The sequence below is a fragment of the Seriola lalandi genome, unplaced genomic scaffold (assembly GCF_002814215.2).
Source record: "Seriola lalandi dorsalis isolate HSWRI2012SDOR001 ecotype SW California unplaced genomic scaffold, Sedor1 jcf7180002054946, whole genome shotgun sequence".
Lineage (NCBI taxonomy): Eukaryota > Metazoa > Chordata > Actinopteri > Carangiformes > Carangidae > Seriola > Seriola lalandi.
This window is the reverse complement of record NW_019525497.1, coordinates 1,251,193-1,270,418: the sequence shown is the minus strand read 5'-3', so window position 1 is coordinate 1,270,418 and position 19,226 is coordinate 1,251,193. Positions and strand designations below refer to the sequence as shown.

Here is a 19,226-nt window from a genome sequence, read left to right as displayed (position 1 = left end):
GGGGGGGGGCGCTCATTGGAGGAGTGAAAGGGTGAGATTTAGGAAGTCTTTTTTTATGATTGGTCTAAAACAATGGAAAGTCTGGTCCATGAAGGTAAAAGTCCCTGTCTGGCACAGTTTAAATAAATATCTCCTCCTCTTCACATATATCTCAAGCTGCAGGCCCCTCTGAGCACTCAGTAAGACCTAGTGGACCTTCAGTCATCAAGAAAGTTCTACTGGCTCCAGTTTAATGACTTTAAATAAGTTTTTTTTCTCACACTTGATTAATTAATATTAAAAGATCTCTTCTCTGTCCTCTCTCTCTCTCCGAGCCTAGAAAGTCAGTCTTTTTTTTTTTTTTTCAAAAGCACTTAATAAAAATAAATACAACGAGCTATTAGTATTAACAGTCATGTGTTATTCAGTAACCAGTACAGTAGAGGATTCTTCTGGCCCAGGCTTTCCCTCTAACCCAGGCAGGACTTGATTGCTGTAACACTGAGAGGCTTTTCACAGTTTCCGAAAGAACTCAGGCAGCCATCTGTCCACTCAGTCTGAGCTCAGTCTCTCTGAGTGCCTGCTCACTCAGATTCCCCAGTCCTCAAGGTACTGTACAACGATTACTCTCCAAACTCCCCGGGCTGTCTTTTTATGTGCTTTTACCAGCATGATAAAGTATCAAGTCAAGTCCCGGTGGCCAAAGACACCACAAACAAGAGAGCCACCGTCTTGGATGCTACAGAATGCCGTTGGATGAAATATTCAGGACAAGCATCATCTTCTTCTGTTTCAGTAGCACATGTTCCCATGTGGGCTTACAAAGGAACTGGGAGCCAGACAGAGCGTGAGCTCTATGACGGCAACAAATGACGACAACCATTTGTATAATATTTACATATTTATATAAAAAGAAAGTGTTTTTTAAAAAAAAACTGTGTTGCATTTTCCACTGTACACCAAAAACAAAAAACACTAAAAGGAGATGCAAGTTGTACAGTATTCCCTGTTTTTTTCTCTCTTTCAGAAAAACCTTTCACTACTGTCTGTTCACATTGGACTGACTGGCTAACAAGCTGACTATGTGCAGGAGTCACTGGACTTGACTTTTGTTGAGAGTGACACTACAGAGGGTTTGGGAGGGACATCAGGCTTGAGATGTTTGATGCCCGTTCGAGGCAGTGAACCATAGGAGCTCATTCCAGGCTGCCGTGACAGAGATATGCCCTGTGCTGTCATTTGTATCGAGTCCACCCTCTGAGGTGCAGGCGGTGGAGTCTCCACACGGTTGAAGCTGTGATGTCTTGCCAAATGGGAGGAGTTAGATGAGTTGGTGTTGTGCTTCTTGAGGGCAGAGGATCCGGATGCAGCGGATGCTGATCCTTTCCGGAGCCCGTAGACTGACGAGTGGACCTCCAGGCGTTTGCCCATCTGTGGGACAGCAGGAGGGATGGTGAGGGAGGCCTCCCGTTGGGGCACACGAGGCGGCAGCACCCCATCTGGATCCACCATGGTGAGGTTGTGACATGGGCTCTTCACTGTCTTGTACTCCAGGGTGGCCCCCTGGTCGTCCATGACAACGTGGCCCATGCTCAGGTCACTATGGTGCGGCTGCTCCACATATTCATGCTGGTAGGACTGGTGTTGCTGCAGATGAGGCTGGAGCTGGTGCTGATGCTGTGGCAGAGGCAGGACTACCACGCTGGGGATGTGCCCCGGTGATGCCCTCAGGGGCAGATCTGTAGAGATAACAGGGGAGCCCATAGGTGGCATGTCCTTGGTGCAGGCGTTGATGAGGTTCTGGTTCCTCTCCCACTCACGGCTTCCCCGGCTGGGCTTACGACGTGGCTGCATGGGGGTGGATTCAGGCGTTGGCAGAGCAGTGAGGTCCAGGTGGTGCTGGTCTGCTTTTATCAGCATCTTCCCATTTGGTGTCATTCTCCCATTGTGCATCAAAGGGGTGAGAATTGCCTCAGGGCGACCATCTTTGGCCTGTGTCTCAAACAGGCCCGTCAGCTTAGTCACGCTGTTCATGGATCCCCGGCGGGAGTGGAGGTGGTGGCTGTCCTTTTCCTTGCGGCCTGTCAGGTCCATGTCTCGCCGCCGGTGGTCACAGACACAGTAGACAATGATGCCAGAGAAGATGGCGCCCATGGCAAATGCTAGGATGACAGCTATGGCCAACAAGGTCACAGGAACCAGCTGGTCACGACCCTTCTGGTAGCTCTCACGGATCACACCTGCAGAGAAACGGTGAGATGACATTCAGACTGGCAGACTGAAAAAAGGGAAAGATGATACGGCTGCTGAGCTGTGGGGAAAGATGCTTATTATTAGACTAACTAAAAAATAGAAAATGATATTGAATTACAATAATTAAAAATATTTTGTGAGTAAAAAGATTAGAGGTTTAAATAATTTCATGAAAAACATGCAAATGAAGACGGGTTTATCCCATCATGAGGAACACCTATTCAGAACGGGCACAAATGGTAGCTTGAAGTAGCAACATTCAGTATTTCCCGAAAATCCAATCTTAGACTGAAAATGTGTTTTGGAGGGGTGATTATGATTCACATTTTAAATCCCAGATAAAACCCTCTGCTGAAATGAAAAAAGATATGAGAGCAGATAAAGGAGCCTGAAATACCCAAACCCTTTCTTCTCATCGATGCAAATGGGAGACTTTTCATAAAGCTTGGATCCAATCTCATGAATCACAGAGAATACATTAAAAAGCCTCTGATTAGGCGCTAAATCCAATGAGCTGTGTCATCAGTGTCTTATGAAAGCGCCACTTTCAAAGACTGGCAAAGACGCGCTGCAATACGGCCAAATAAAAGATAATTCAATAAAAGCAGCTATGAAGTATTCTCGCAGTGGGGAGGGTGGGAGCAGCAGGTTGTGCGTAATGAAATGGGGTTGCGATGATTTGCACACACGTACACATGACTGTGGAAACATGCACCTCCCACACAGACACACATAAACACTGATGATAGCCTCCAGCCTGTTGATGAATGTAGACATCTAATGCAACACTTTGTTCCTCGGGTTAAACACACCAGTCCACAGCAGAGAGATTTATAATGCGTTCACACATGACCTGTGGCCAACACAGATCAGTTACCACAGACAGAGGATTAGACAGGTGGGCTCTATCACGTAAAAAGCTCCCACAGTGCACTGCTGGTCTTGATAACATGACTCAGTCACACGTGCGTGCTGCGATCCTGGTAATATATTATTCACTGTACAGTATTTACACGTGAAAGACGTGAAGAAGTTCCTGTGGAGGTCAAAAAAAAAAAAAAAAACTAAAAAAAATGTGAAATGCAAAAAGAAATGAAAGCTTTCAGGCAGTCTGGATGATATCACTAAAGATAACAACAACCTGATCTTCATATGTATGAATGGATTTTAACTTCTCATAATCCGTTATGCCAGTGTACATCTAGTGCAGTGAATCAATGTCTAAAATAAGCACTGTGTGGGTGATATGATTTCTATAGCGATTTCAGAAATAAAATACATTTTCAGTTACTAGGAATTTACATAAAAGCGGAGAAAATGGCAAAAAAAAAAAAAAAGCTATGACTGTATTGTCTTGACTCCACCTCTTTAAACTTATTTCTATTGATTTGCATTTGAAACTGTAATTTTTTTTACTACCCTTTTATGGCTGCCTTGTCTGTATTTCTGGTTGTTTTGTAGATTTCCACAAAAAGTAGAAATGTATTTTGAAAAGTTAAACACAGCACTGTATTAAATATTTAAAATTGAAACAGGATATGAGCTGCGAACATCAAAGTTTAACACAACACAGTAATCAAAACAATTTTCAGCAAGCAGATCGATGCAATTTTCTCTTTTCACACTTTGCTGTTTCCACAAATCACTTCACGCTCTTCTTGCAAATTATCATTTAAGTGTTCCGATTTGCTCTGTAATTTTCCAAAAGAAGATGCCGAAAAATGAAGCGTTAGTTGCAATAATTCTGTAAAATCCTGAAGGGGCTTCGTAATCGTGTTTAGGCTTTTGAGCTCGGCTGTGTCACGAGGACGCACTCTGAGGATATCTTCTTTCTCCGTCTCCTAAGCGAGACATAACACAGACAAAGAAACAGCATGGTAATCTGTTCTCATGGAACCGAAATCCAGACTCTCTTCAGCTAACATCCATAATCCTCGCTAGCTGCAGTCATACTTCATTAGTCCAAAAACACGACTTAAAACTCATTTTCCCAGCTGGAATAAAGCACGGAGCAATACCTCAGTCACCGCATCAACTTTAGAGCTCAACTAGGATAAAAAAAAAAAAAAGAATGGTTACTTTTGCTCTGATCGTTCCTCATTCACAGTAAAAACAACACTTCACTTTCCTCTTTTATAGAGTGCTGACAACATGCAGCTCAGCCATACCTCATTAAGTGTTAAACAAAAGGTTTAAAAACTTCTTTTCTGGCCAAAATCATTTCTTATCATCAGGGACGTGCCCGGCTGTGTAGATAGTGTGAGACGTGACGAGTGTTATCTGCAGAGAGGCATTAGGGTTTGACAAGTGTTATGCTGCTCGTGTGACCAAATGGCTCGCCTGTCTGATGAAACCATCTGCTTTCCATCTCATACAGTAACATCTGAGAACGAGAGAGATACTTTTCCTCGCTGCTATCTTTCACTTTGTTGACTTTCTTCTGTCCTCACTTAGATCTTTTTTCTTTTCTCTCCCCCCACTTTCTGCTACTTCTCTCCTTTATAGAAACAATGAATCACTTTCCTGACTTTCTTCTTGTTTCAGGGTGTTTTCTTTCACACTGCTTGTCTTCCATATGGTAAGTGCTCTATTCAGTGGAAACTATAAGGCTGTAATTATAAACCTCATGCGCTTTGAGAATTATCATCCTTTGGCAGAAATGACAATGAGAGCTGCTGGGTTAAACGTTTCTGCCAACAGTGAAGAAAAGGAAGAATTCAGCTTCACTTGAGGTGAGGAGACCCTGAAAATCTCAAAAAATCATTTGCGCAAGAAAATGAAAGTGCAGGCATAAACAAATACTTTGGAAAATCTCTCTTTTATCCATAATCCATGTTAAATGTAAATACTTTCATCCATCTCTGTCTAGAGTGCTTACTTCCAGTCAAAACTGTTATGAATTTTCATGACAGTCAATTTATTGCTGCTAAAGGTTAACTTATTTCGACCGGGGCTTTGGGGTTCACATTGAATAACAAAGCCGGAGGGCAGCAGAGCCAAGCCGGTTGTCCGTTCCGGTGAAGGAGGCGAACTCTGGAGCTGGAACTTTGTCTTCTATTTCAGGTGTGGGAACCGGGGTTAAAGCCCTATTTAACCTGCGCTGTCTTTTTTAAAAAGATGATCCTCTCATTCTTTTCCTCACTCTTTCTTCCCTTCCATCCATCTCTCATGTCTCTCGCACTCACGCTCACTTCCAGAGGGTACTTCGCCCAAGGCCTTGAGTAAAAACACAAAAGAAAGAAAAAGAGGAAACTTTGAAGACTTCCATCTTTCATGTGAGGAATTGTTTCTCATCCTAACATCAAAGAGAATGAGAGCGGCCACAGAGGACACCTTTAGCTGTCTCTGTCGAATCACAGGGCTTCAGGGTTTTCAATCAAGGTGGCTGTACGGCTCATTTTTTTTAGAGACCCGTTTGTGATCTTGGCAAAACTTTTGAAAACTTTCCCAACGTGACCTTGAAAAGTATCGAAGTGTTGCTAAAAACTCACAGATTTTCTGCTTTGGTCTCATCTCGTTGGCTGTTCTGACTGTACAGTGACTTATAATCTTCTGGTTTCAACTCTGGCCTCGCCCCCACAATGCATCGCAAGGCATCCTGCATTTCGACACTTCTCTCAGTGGTTGAATTGATTAGAATTTCACACCGCCCCGGGCCTCAACATTCAGATATTAAACACGTATCTCAGATACTCAGATATTCCTCACTGTCAAAACAGCCTGGGTCGGCAACACTTGTAAATCAGAAACGTTGTAATCTTCTGTGACTGGAACTTGTGAATGCTCTCTCTCTCTGTCTCGCTCTCTCTCTCTGTCTGACACACATAGACACTCTCACACTCACTTCTTCAGAGGCACCAGCTGAGTTAAGCCCACAGAGCTCGTCTTTGTGTTGGTGTTGGGAAAACTTCAAAGGCAGTTTAACATCACAGAGGGGTTACGGAGAGGGCCCTAACCTCTGACTACAGGCCGCTACACACAGACGTCTGCAAAATGATAAAAATCTTAATCAGACTTCACTGCGCTCATGGACTTGCCACTTGTTGAAAGAAAGAAAAGTGGACCTTGACAACTAAAGAACTATCGGAGCAGAAGAAAAGATGAAGAGGAGGAGCAGAAAATGTTTACTCTGCCTTCACTGCACTGAGAGCTTTAGAAACTTCTTATTTGCTTCCAGGGACTTGCTTGATGTCATCTATTAAAAAGGACATTGCTGTTTAGATGATGACAGCAATTCATTAAGTTCTATTGAATCCACCAGTTAAGATATTATCCCATTTAGTCTTGTCTATGTTTGCGTTCGAGAGGCTCTTAATGGTGTTATTCAATATTAAAGCATCAGACAATCCTTAGTCGGTGCGCTGCATGGTAATGAGCCAGTTAAGGTATAATTAAACCTCTAATTATATCATTCGGCACCTCAGGTATTAACACCAATGTACTACCTTATCCACGTCCCTGCATACAAACTGTAGTATTTAATACTCACAGGAAATCAGGCTAAATTAAACATCCCAGGGAACATTTTTCATCAGCTGTTTGATGCCTTAAATTGACACTATTACTGTTTGTATTCATGGGCAGTAGACTTCTTAGAAGACACTGCCCAGCATGAATAGCTCAGCTAAAATAAGTAATCCAATTATTTCTGTATTTTACCGCTTTCATGTGTTGGCATATTGAAGACAGCAGCTTTCTGGCAGAGCAGGTTTGCCACATGTATTATAATCATAAATCCTAAAACTTATAAAAATGTCGATTTTTCTGTGGAGAAAAACTCCTTTTTTTTAATATAATCTCGAATCCTGTTCAATACTGATGAGGTCACTGTTATACGGATGGAAACCCACTACATACATTTGTATCACATCTTGCTTTGACTGCTGAAAATATGTGGTGAGCTCCTGACCTCTATGCGTCACTGAAGTGCTATGTGTACGCTGATGTGCGCGCCGTAATTCATCCAGTTATAAGTGCAGGCCTTGATAATCATTTAGAAATGTATTCATACAGAACAGTCCCTACTTGAGGCCACCAAAGAGTAAAGACCCAGTTCGTATCTACTTGATGAGTGGCTCACTCATGGACTTTGTGAACGTGATCCTTTCAATTCAGTTCAAAGGAGAGTAGTGACAGCTGCATGTGGTTTAGACAAGTTTCAGAAGCACCAAAGGATGAGCTGCTGTTATGTGAGATTCAGTCTCACATGGCCAAAAAGACAAAGCAAAGCTTTCGTATGAGCCAGCAATGGTGAGATGTCTTAGTGAAAGGCATAACCAAAACAAAAAAATGGAAAAGTAAGCAGCAAATGTGTTTGGAAAACAAAAGCGGTCTGAGAGAACAATACACTAATCAGTGGAGGAAATTATGGCCTATGGCTTGACGTCAGTCACGGAAGTGCGCAATGCCGGGAAACAGTCCACTGTTTCTATTATGATTCACAATGAGCTGCAAATAATTCATCAGACTCACAAAGGCTTGGTGTAATCTTTGGCCGGCAAGAAGTAGTAAACCAAAATCCTGTGGCTAATACAATAGTGAAGGTGTTTGAATGACAAGAATATGAGTTGTAGGATCATTTGGTTACAAAAACTTCTCCGAATTTTTTTTTCTTTGCTACAGTTCAGTCAGGACTTATGGAACTAGTAACATTGAATTTCCCAATGTGCTCGACCTCACAGTTCTGCTGAAAAAACCACCAGCAGCCAAATACATCATCATCTGACAAGAGTTCATGTTAAACTAAAGCCTCTATTACCTCAAATCTTGTCGGCTCACCTCCAGGGGAGGGCAATTTGAGAGATGTCTCTCAATAATAGTCAGACAACCAAGAAATCCCTCCTCTATCTGGCTCACTAGTGGTAGAGGAACCATAGCTGATAGGAAATGTGTGACAATTAGACACTGACCACATTTAAGAGTAACTGATACTTAATGCTCCCCAGCTCCTTGTCAGTAGTTGTTGTTTTGTTAGCAAAACTAATATGGGATAAATCAGTGGTTAAACACATTCTCCAAAACTGTACAAGCTGATTTTTTTTGTTTTTGTTGTTTTTAACAGTACAAGCATAACTGTGTTTGCAAATTTGCCAGAAAAGCTAAGATCAAAGCCACAATTCTGTTCTTCTGGGCGCATGGAGCTGGACGGACCAAAAGCAATGGAGGTTGAATTCATTAAAATTTAAAACCAGAATTTGACTGTAAACAAAAATGCTATTTTTTCTGCTAGTATTGCACATATTTGACAGTTCTCTCCCCCCATAACTACATGTACAATTGAAGATTGACATTACATTGCCCAGTAACAATGGTGAAATGTTCCTTCAACAGCCTTCCAGAAAGTGAAATGCTCAGGCTATCAAGACTTTTTGGCATGAAAAAAACAAGAAAAAAGAATAGTGCTGCACTCCAGTGTGAGCGGGGTCATACCCTTGCTCTATCATACCCGTCTCACCTTGGCACACAGGTGTCAGAGAGCTGCCTGCAGCTGAAAATAACTCCTGCAGAGCAGCTGTCAGACAAGTTGGTAATACAGTGAAATCTCGACATGGAGGGAAATCATTTCTTTCAATAAATTACAGTAGCTCTTGTTCAGTGGTGAAGAAATATCATCAAAATGCCACAATGTTGTTTTGGAAACACGATGTTGGCAAAAAAAAAAAAAAAAAAAAAAAATTGTGTCTCTTCAGATGAAATCTGCAAATCACGTTTGTAGTTATCAAGCTGAAAATTGACACTTGTGAATACTGATTTTGTGAATCATAATGAGCATGACAAGAGAAAATATCTCACCAGACAACCTTGCCTCTTGGAAATTATGTTTATATTGTTCTAATTTGCTCTACCAATTACATTGGTGGTAAGGGGCGTAATTGTCGCCTGGGATTATGTGTATAAGTGATGTGATCTTTCTAGCGTGAAAAGTGCAACATATATGTGTACACTCAGATGCCAGTTTATTGGCCACACGTAGCTAACACTGATGCCGTCTAACACAACAGTCCTGCAATAAATCCTCCTTCATGAAGGTTGTAATGTTCAGTTTGTGCTGAAACTGTTTCAGAGAGGTTTTGATTCAATTATAATTTTGAAGGCTGTCATTTGAACTTGAACAGTCTTTCTATTATTCGGCCTGCTGTTACCAAAATCAATGGGGGTGGACAAACACCTCAGCATAACGTGGCCTGTCTCATGCTCTAGTGTTGACTTTTTCAGTATCTAACCAAAACTAAGTGTTTCGAGTACCTTAACAAAACCCTTAAAAACCATGTTAATCATGCTCTTGCTACTATGGGCAGATTCTGTAAGAAAACAAATGAAACATCTTGTCAGGGAACGTTTTGCTGATATGTACATTACCAAACTTTAGCAATTTGCCAGTGACATTAATTACAATCTCATTATGTTGATAAAAACGTAATCTGGGCGGCAGTAGATTTCCTTCAAAATGAATTTGCTGTTAGTAGTATATGTAAGTAATTTCTAGGAGACAGGGTTTCACCAGATGCACTTGTAGGTTTTTGATATTCAGCACAACAGTATTAGTTGAGTTAGCTGGGTAAACATAAAATACAGGACGCAGACTGTTTGGGGAAAAAACCAATGTGAAAACGAATGACTGAGAGGGATAGAGAGAAACACTGCTGTTGACTTTGTTCAGCTACAATAGCTCACTATATCTTACATCCTCTCTTATTCCCCTTTCTTCCATCACATTTGCTCAGTCAGTTTGTATACCTTCTACCTTTTAACTCTCTCCCTTATAACCTTCACTGCTGTATTATGGTCTTCTGTTTAATAAATCTTTATCATGTGCATTCCTTCTCTCTCTCGCCTTCTCCTCTCCTTCATTTCCCATGTATCTTCCCTTGTTGTCTCTCTCCATCCCTCTTTCCTTCCACTTCATCCTTTGCCTTCCCCCCCTGGATAGCTGTTGTAATGAACCCATAAATTGGAGCAACACAGCGGAGGCTACAGGTCGGAGGTTGGGGGAGGATGGATGTAAGGTGGGACAGGGGGAGGGGGAGATTTGAGTCTGACAGAGGGAGAAAGAGGAGAGAGAGCGAAAAAAGGGGGAGCAGGGCAAGGATTCATTCTTGCAGACAAGGGAAGAGATATGACTCCAGTTGGAGAAGAGACAGACTACAAGGGGAGAGACAGGAGGAGGAGGAGGTGCAGAGATGGAGGAGGAAAAGAGACGGAGAGAGGCAGGGGGGAGGGGGCATTGGGGGAGGACGAGGCTCCATAAATTGGTTCAGGAATTAATTTGCACTAGGTAAGGTATAGCCTTGGAACATGCCATCCCAGTCAGATGAGAGGTCCTGTGGAAGGGAGACTGATCACAATGGCAGCATATGGTGGAAAGTGGCAGGGTTGCTGGTTTCGGGGGCGGGTCGAGCAATGGGAGGCAAAGGGAGAGGTTTATGGTGGAGAGACAGGAGTGGAAGAAAATATAGCAGAGACAGATGAGGTCCAGACAGACAGACAGACACACAGACAAACACCAAGCTCAAATGTACTGTGAAACACAAGCGGCCACCTGGCAACTGCGATGGCCCCACTGGAATGCCGGATAATGATGCTGTTGGGTGCTAAATATCATCAGTGTGTGAACACTCGTCACTTTGCAGCATTTCTAATTACTCTGGTGGTGTTGAGCTAATACATATTGGCAGCACTGTAATATTCATTAGCAGATAAGATTCCACAATGTCTTAACTGCAAATGGAAAAGTTGGGGAGTAATTGTAATTTCTTTTAAATCACGAACAAGCTTGCAAACGACTTTGGATATGAGCTAATACATTGTCACTCAAGCATAAACTTTTTTTTTTTTACTTAATTTGAGAGATTGATGGTGATGGTATAGTCGAATGTTTATCCCTTATGTCTTCCTTAAAATGGGCTGCATGGATCTATCTCTGTGGCATTAAAATGCAGATAAAATGACTCATTTACATAACTCCGTAATCATTTCTCATAGCCTATATTGATTCCATTTTCACTTTCAACATATGCAGTTTGCAAAAGTTTTCACAGTACAGTTGACACCTGAAGCCAGTAATACTTTGGGCGACAGGAAGGAAGAGGAGGCAGGATGGGTGGAGCAGGAAATGAATGCTGTTGACTGTGGTGCTCAATTTGCCATGCTGAAAAGCATTAAGCTGCATGGAGGCAAAACTGTGCTTAATACCATCAAAGCAATCAAGGCAGGAAAAAGGCAAATATATAAATAGCAAAAAAAAAAAAAAAAAAAAAAAAAAAAAAAAAAAAAAAAAAAAAAAAAAAAAAAAAAAAAAAAAAGGCATAATCTCACACCAAGCCATGCAAAATATCAAGAACTGCTCACAAGAAACCAACACAAGAAAATCAAAGAAATCTCATCAGAGCTGACTTTCAGAGAAAAGGAAAAACAAAAGACTTTAGAGCTGAAATTGAAATAGAACTGATAAATACTGAAACAAGCTGCAAAGGTGTCTTATAAAAATGATAATAATAACAATAACAGTAATGATAATACAGAAAAAACAGCAGGAAGCATTGTTTTGAAATGTGAAGCCCTGTTGCCGTTACCTGAGCATGAACACCCCCCCCCCCAATAAAAAAAAATATAAGAAAAAGGAGCTTTTATGATTGCAAGACGGCTTTCAGCTTTTGTTGTATAGCATTCCTCACCTTTCCTCGTGAGGCTTGAGTAACGTTAAAGCTGCTCAGGTAAAGGCAACAAGGGGAGCGACAGCATGTTGTGATGCTGGCTGTAGGCATGCTGTCTGAAGTCTCTGCCACCATTGTGCTTGGATCTACCCACTGGTGCCTTACTGCTTCCAGCTGACATGTCGCAGTCACTGCTGTGCCTCGGTTTATTCCATAGACAGTAGACGGTGAAATGTGTGCAGTGGCAGACTAAAGCAACGCAATGTCTTATTTTTCATCTTTGTAATTATGAGAGACGGTGTGTTTTTAGTACGTCACAGTTTGTGCCTTTCATGTTTTAACATAAGATTTGAGTATCTGACAATATAGAAACATATACATGTTGATCTCACCTGTCAACACATCACTGTTCTGTAGGTATTTCCAAAACCTTCAAAGACTCTTTCAACCATGTGGATGATATTTTTGCACAATAATCTATTTATTAAGTCGCAGCTGTACTTCCTAAAGCAGCCAAGTAGTGCAAACTGAGAAAGGTGATGTGTTGACATTTTCGGCAGCCAGGTTTAGATGAAGAAAAAGAAAACTTTTTTTTTTTTCATGGTTACAAAGGACAATGTTTTTTACATTCAGGTGGTTCGAAGTTGAAGGGAGTCTCTGGGGATTTTGGAAATACACTCAGAACAATGGTAAGTGGTGTCAATTGACCTCCTGGCTTTGTCAAAATCTTTTAATATTTTTCACAAAATTGGATTCTTAGCACTGAAATTCAAATGTATTGTTAATACATGACAGGTACACACTGAGGTAGTTTTTGCATGAAAAGAGACACTGTAGGACAACAAAATAATGACAAAATCTCTTATTTAGTTCATTAGCTGCTCTTTTCTTTCTTGAAATAGTTTGTCAAAAGAAGGTCGCTAGGCCTCATGATGAATCACCATTATTAATAATCGAAATTTCCTTTGATGCTGCCTCTAATAGCACAAACTACTGTATGTAATACTGCCGGGATGTGTTGCATGTTGTGTTAATGGGATCTGTAATAGGTATAGCTGTATGATTAAGGGACAGAACATGGATCAGCAGCACTGCAGTGACCCCCCCCCCCCCCCCCCCCCCAATGTGTGTCCTCCCTCTCGTCTCTTTCCCTTCCCTCCTTCTTTCTGTCTCATTTATCCGGCGTGCTGTCCTTGAGCCGCTGCAGCATTAGGCAGGTTGTTAACACAGGAGAAAAGGGCGTTCAATGTCATGTCACTGTGTCGCAAAGCATGACAGAGCCAGGGGCCCGGGCCATCTTCCCGAGGAAATAAATACATCGCCATCTTCCTTTTCAGAGTGTAATGGTCTGGATATTACATCTCCTGTGGGACATTACAGTCCACGGATAATAAATCCATCCTACTGAGTGTGCGTATAAGTGTTTGTGTGTGTGTGTGAACAGAGTGTGTATGCGCATCTGTCTGCATATGTATGTAACGTGTGGGTGTGTTTGCGTACATTTCAGTGGGGAGTGTACGTGCGCAGTTTGAGGCAATTTGTCCCCTGGAGAGAAAGTGATCCAGTATCTCTACACCGTGTCAGCTGGAAGCAGCCAGGCAGCCGTAAATCTCAATTACGCAAACCCCTCCCTTTCCTTTCCTCCCTCCCCTCCCCACCTCCCTTGCCACAGGTGACAATGGACCAAATTGACTGCTCACTGTTGCGTTCCAAGGCTTACCATTGGCTTCGGGCTGAGTCTGAGAGGGCACGGCCACGTAGGGGTCCTCCCCTTTGTCTGAGCTCATGGGGGGGTCCTTCCGCTCCACCATGCGGCCCCGCCCCAGGGGGCCCTCGGCAGCCTCGGGTAGGGCCGAGGTGGGGAGTGAGAGGGTGTGGTGATGGTGGTGGTGATGGTGGCCTGCCGGACACAACACAGGTTAACCGACGCTCGGGGCAGACACGGACAGGCTTTCAGTGCATGTGAGCACAGGCCAGCAGGGGTGCACACAAACGCACACACACATATACAAATCTATTCCTCCTTTGAAGCACAGATGCACTCACACACACACACACACACACACACAAGGACAGCTGCTGGGCTGTGTGAGGCAACAAAGTCTCTCTCCCCCAGTGACCCAGGGCAACTCATTAGCAAATGTGTGTGTGTGTGTGTGTGTGTGTGTGTGTGTGTGTGTGTGTGTGTGTTTTTCTCAGGATGGACATGTCCTTTCTTTTTTTCTGTCATTCTCTGCCTCTCTCTGTCTTTCTCACTCTCTCCCCTCCTGTTCTGACTGACATGTCAAAGCTCTGCTGGGTCTGTCAGAGCGGAGCAGAGTACAATCGTATTCCTCCACGATCACCATGGGGTGTCTACCTTTGATATGAAGGACGAGAGACAAACTTTCTTTCCATCGCTGCCTGTAACTTTTCTTCAACCTTAAAGCTCTGTTCATGCTCTTCCCCGCTAGATCTTCTCAGGCTTTCTATTAGTTTAAATTTCACTGTTGTCAGAATGCTCAATTCATGCCACATATTCTCAGGTCCGCCATTTTTCTTTGTGACATTTAACTGAATATCTTTTTGTTTTGGACTGTTTGTCGCACAAAAGAAACAACTTGGAGATGACGCCTTCGTCTCTTCAGCTCCTCCTGTTCTTGTTGTCGTCTGATTCCTTTATCTTCTCTGAACCGCTCCTCTCTTCATTCCTCTCCAACTCTGTCTTCTCCTCTTATTTCCCATGTACCCCACTTTTCCCTCCTTTCTTTGTTTTAAACTGAAAATCTCCAAAATGCTTCACATCTGCTCAGCCGGTAATCTTTATTTGGCATGGCCCTCAGCAACATGTCTAGATCAATCCTCAGAAATATGTCATTAAGAGTTAATGAATTTTCTCTGATTTGACCCCTCCCTGTAATTAAATTCCTTAACGGCTAAATGAACTGCTGGCCAACAGTCGCAGAGGGTACCATAACACAGCCAGAGAGCTACTCTGATGATGATGAGACTATAATAAGAACAGCACACACTGTCTGTCTGTGAAAATGAATGCACACCTGAAAGTTATGAGATGACATTATCTGATAAATGCAACAAAATATCTCTATCACCTGTGGATGACATATCACACCTACACCTCTTCTCTGTCTATCACTGCACGGCTTGCAAACAATCTCTGTGCCTTCCTGCATCCGCCTGTCTCAGTTTGTCTCATTTTCTTTTATAAGCAGAATTTGTGCATAAGCTTTGTCTGAGTGTTTATTTTTGAACCGTGCTAATCACATTACCATCCCACATGCTTACAGTTAAGCCACCCTACACAAGATATATATTGTATTTAATATAATGTATTCAAGCCACACGTTTAAGAAAAAAAAAATCCTCCCTTGATGAAGAGTGACAACACTTTTATCAACATCCTCTGTGGAGCTCAGCCCCCAATTCCTATTTTAACATGCTTTCTCCACGGAGGAGGTGACAGCAATGAGCGTGTATGTGCGTGTGTGTGTGTGTGTGTGTGTGTGTGTGTGTGTGCGCGTGTGTGTGTGTGTCTGTTTGCAGATGTGCAAGTGCCTTTTCAATATGTGTTTATGCTTGTGTTTGAAGATGGGGAGACATTTTAGGAGGCTAACATTGATGCTGCTGGTAGACGATGTGCATCAGACACCCGCACACAACACTACCCAGAGCCTCCTCCTCCTCCTCTTCCTCCGTGTGGCGTGGCAATCATTAAAATGATTTATTTAACTATTGGCCCAAGGCTGAGAGATTAGTGTGACAGGCCTATTTTATAATTCATTCCCCCACCGCCAGGGGAAGTGCAATTCAGGCAGATGACACACATAGAGAGAGAACTCGGGACCTCGGAGCTCCTCCACGGATCGGGGGGGGAAAAAAGCCCTAAACTGCCGACGGATGCACATCCCTCTCTTTCTGCAGATTAAAAGAGAGGCAACGGTGTCTAGTCTGGAGTAGAGGAGAGCAGAATGGAGAAGGGGCATTTATTTATCTTCAAATCCATATCAACCACTGACAGATAGATGGAGAGGCTCTGGGGCAATGGCTGAGACTTTGTTTGGGGGGTTGTAAACTGGGTGTTATCTGTGTGTGTGTGTTTGTGTGCGTGTGTGCGTGCGTGCGTGCGTGTGTAGAAACACACAGCCAAGCCTGTGGAACCATATTCAGCACTACAGGGGTGCACACCAACACAGATGCTTTTTCTGTGACCCTGGATCTCCAAAAAAGGAGGGAGAATCACAGTGGGGGTACAGCCACAGGGGGGTGAGAGAGAAAGCGCTGGGCTTTCTGGAACAACTTCAAAATATCTATTCTTGTCTTTCTGTATGGATCTGACTGTTTTGATCTGGCAGCTGCAAGGTATCTGCCGATGTGTGTGTGTGTGTGAGAGAGAGAGAGAGAGAGAGAGAGAGAGAGAGAGAGAGAGAGAGAGAGAGAGAGTCACTGAAAACCAAACTAATGCACCCACTGATTAGATAAAAATAAGGTGGATGTGCGTGTAGGTGTGGGTGCTATGGCTAAGAGTGACTTTGCTGCAAGCTAATCACATTTATCATTCCTGAGAGAGGAAAATGGTATCAATCAGCCAGCAGCCAAGTTTGATTGTGATATTGTGTTGTGTGATTATTAGGAGAGTGAACATATCTGCACGAAGAAGCCAGCACTAAAAATGTGCATGTTTACATTGGCCTTTCTGAATTAAGCATCTTTGACTGTGCGGAGAGTCTGTGCCAACTGCACATGCTCGGCCACAGTTGGCAGGAACGTATCTGATCTATGCCGACTCTAAACAGGCCAATTTAATCTCTCTGTCTCTCTGTTGACACATGTCTAATTTAATGTGCATGTTGAGGCATTTCTTCACCGTTGAGGCCTTAAACTACCAACAACCAGATCCATCCAATTAGTGAAGCAAAGGTCAGGGCTAATCAATGCTACTGCACAGGGGATAAAGAGGACAGGGGGGCAAGAAGGGAGGGAAGGTGTAACAGAACTATTAGAATATGAATACACATTAAATGTTTTTAATTCTAAGTTTCTCATTTCTAATTCTACGTCCTTTATTCTAAACACCAAAGGGGTTGGATGAGGAAATACTATGAGAAGTGAAATTTACCGACCGTGCCTTAATGTTTCATTACCTTCGTAACTGGAAGGAACGTCTATCAAAAAGAAGGAATGAAATAAATTCAGTTAAAGCCTTGAGTCATTAATAAACCCTCTTTACACATGTGGGAGGAGTTTTCATTTCCTTGAGAGGGAATGATTGATTGACTAGACGAAGAGGTGTGGCTGAAGTTAAAGAGTCTGGGGAGATGAAATGCAGCTCCTGTCTTTTTTTTTTAATTTATTTATTTATTTTTTTGATTGCCTCTACAGTTTATGTGGGATACTTACCGTTCAGTGCCACAAAGGTATCTGGAAGAAGAGGAGAAGAAATGAGGGGAAACGTGTTATTGCACGCAGCACAGAGAGCTTATGCTTTAACATGATCAAAAGCCATGACTTTTAAAGTAATTCAGAATCGACTGGCTGCTCGATAGTCTCCTAACTTTTAATCACAGGTGATATATATGGCTTCTACAGCTAATAAAGCTCCAACACTATGGTTTCCCTTGACTAAACCTCCTGATGAAATTGAAGTGAAAATGCACTGCCCTCATTTACTCTGAGTAAACAGTCGAACTTGAGATGAAATGGACTACGTTGAGTGATTTAATGTCAAATTGTTTTGAAGTTTCTCTTGCAAACTGAGCAGCTCAGTAAAATATCAACAGGGCATCACATATCCAAACAGTTATTTTGGACATGAAAAGATCAAATATACATCCGTGCCATTCCCTGTGTTGTAGATTAAAAGAGACCTTTCAAGCTTTTGAGTCTGACTGGGTTGAGAGCCCTGTCTTGTTTAATGTTTCAAAATGAGCCCTGTGACTGCTCCCAATGAGATGTCTCTTCTGTGTGTCGCTGAATGTTTGGGTTGTGTTTTCGTAGCAATTTGCAAGAAGGAACCCAGTCTTTGCGCGATGGGACACAACACTCTATTGAGCGGGGGACCAGAGAAACGGCGGGAGAAGGACAGAGGAGGATGAGAGCCGAAAGGGACAGATGGATGGAAGAGCCTGAAAGAGAGGATTGTGAGGGTGGAACAGACGGGGGAGAAAGAGGTGACAGCAGCGAAGAAAGAAACGGAGGGCCGAGAGAAGAGGGAGACCAAGTTAACAGAGAAGAGAGGAATGGTGGGGGGGGTATGGAAGAGAGGAGGAAAGATAAGAGTGAAGAGGGCCTGCTTACTTTGGCAGTCTCCCAGGCCATCTGTGTTACCATGCTCCACGTCCTGCTCAAAGGCTGATCTGCGGGGAACAGAGACATCATGGTCAGCGGTGGAAAACAGGCCAGGCCGTGCAGGCTCGCCACACCTAGCGAAGTAACAAAGCTATAGGAAGGCTACTTCAAAAACAACCCCAAACACAGCATACCCTCTGCTTACACAGTGTGTACTCTGCAGAGAGCCCTATACTGGAACAATATCAAAGAACACCTATCGGGTATCCTGGAGGCCTAAAATCAGTGGTTATGAAGAATACTGGCAGGCCAGTAAATCCATAGCTGGCACAGGACTCACTGCCAATACTGTTGATACAAATAGATTTATGTTTTATTTGGCTGTAATAAAAACAGTTATCTAATGTTCTATAGCTTTTTTTTGTTGCTTCTTTTCTCTCTTGCGAAGAGTTAGATGAGATTAACATAACTCTCATGTCAATATATGAAGCTACAGCCAGCAGCTGGTTAGCTTAGCTTAGCAAAAAGACTGGTAAGAAGGGGGGGGGGGGTAGAGTTAGAATGATAGGCAAGCTAGCTACTTCTCCCTGTTTCCAGTCTTATACTAAGACTAAGTCTATACTAAGATAAGCTAACAGAGTTTCTCTCATCTAACTCTTGGCAAGAAAGCAAACATTTCCCAGAATTCTGAATTTTTCCTTCAGGAAGTAATGCACAAAAAATGATACTGTTTTTTATCAGAACTTCACTTTGATTAATCCTTTGTCCTATTTCTTTGTATCTGACATCATCTAGGCTCCAGTGGAGATGTGAGGCAATAGTCCCAATCACATGGGCCAAGACCAGGGAAGTGAGGGGTAACCATGCTTGAGGGCCATCATATGACACAGAGGGAGAGCGTTTCAGAGATGTTATTTTCTAATGCAATCTGCACGGAGACCTGTTTTCTTCCTGAAAGACCACCAAGCAGGCAGTAAGGAGATCTGTGAAACAGAGCGGACCAACTGTCAACCAGGATCACAGTCACGCATGACAGCTTTTCACAGTCCTCCTCAG

The 19,226-nt window shown here is 42.8% G+C and overlaps 1 protein-coding gene across 3 annotated transcripts in view; it reads right to left on the bottom strand.

Annotated features, from left to right (window-relative positions):
* Positions 1 to 300: 300 nt before the first annotated feature.
* The window catches only part of sema6a (sema domain, transmembrane domain (TM), and cytoplasmic domain, (semaphorin) 6A), a 105,240-nt gene continuing 86,314 nt past the window's right edge, over positions 301 to 19,226 (bottom strand). For 2 of the 3 annotated variants that reach the window (XM_087170385.1, XM_023394251.2), the window contains 4 exons: positions 18,180 to 18,238; positions 17,283 to 17,303; positions 13,606 to 13,785; positions 301 to 2,219 (listed from right to left, as the gene is read on the bottom strand). In XM_087170385.1, the coding sequence (XP_087026511.1) occupies positions 1,060 to 2,219; positions 13,606 to 13,785; positions 17,283 to 17,303; positions 18,180 to 18,238 (1,420 nt within the window). In that variant the 3' untranslated portion in view covers positions 301 to 1,059. The remainder of the gene's footprint in view (positions 2,220 to 13,605; positions 13,786 to 17,282; positions 17,304 to 18,179; positions 18,239 to 19,226) is intronic. The other variant, XM_023394252.2, reaches the window with a different exon arrangement.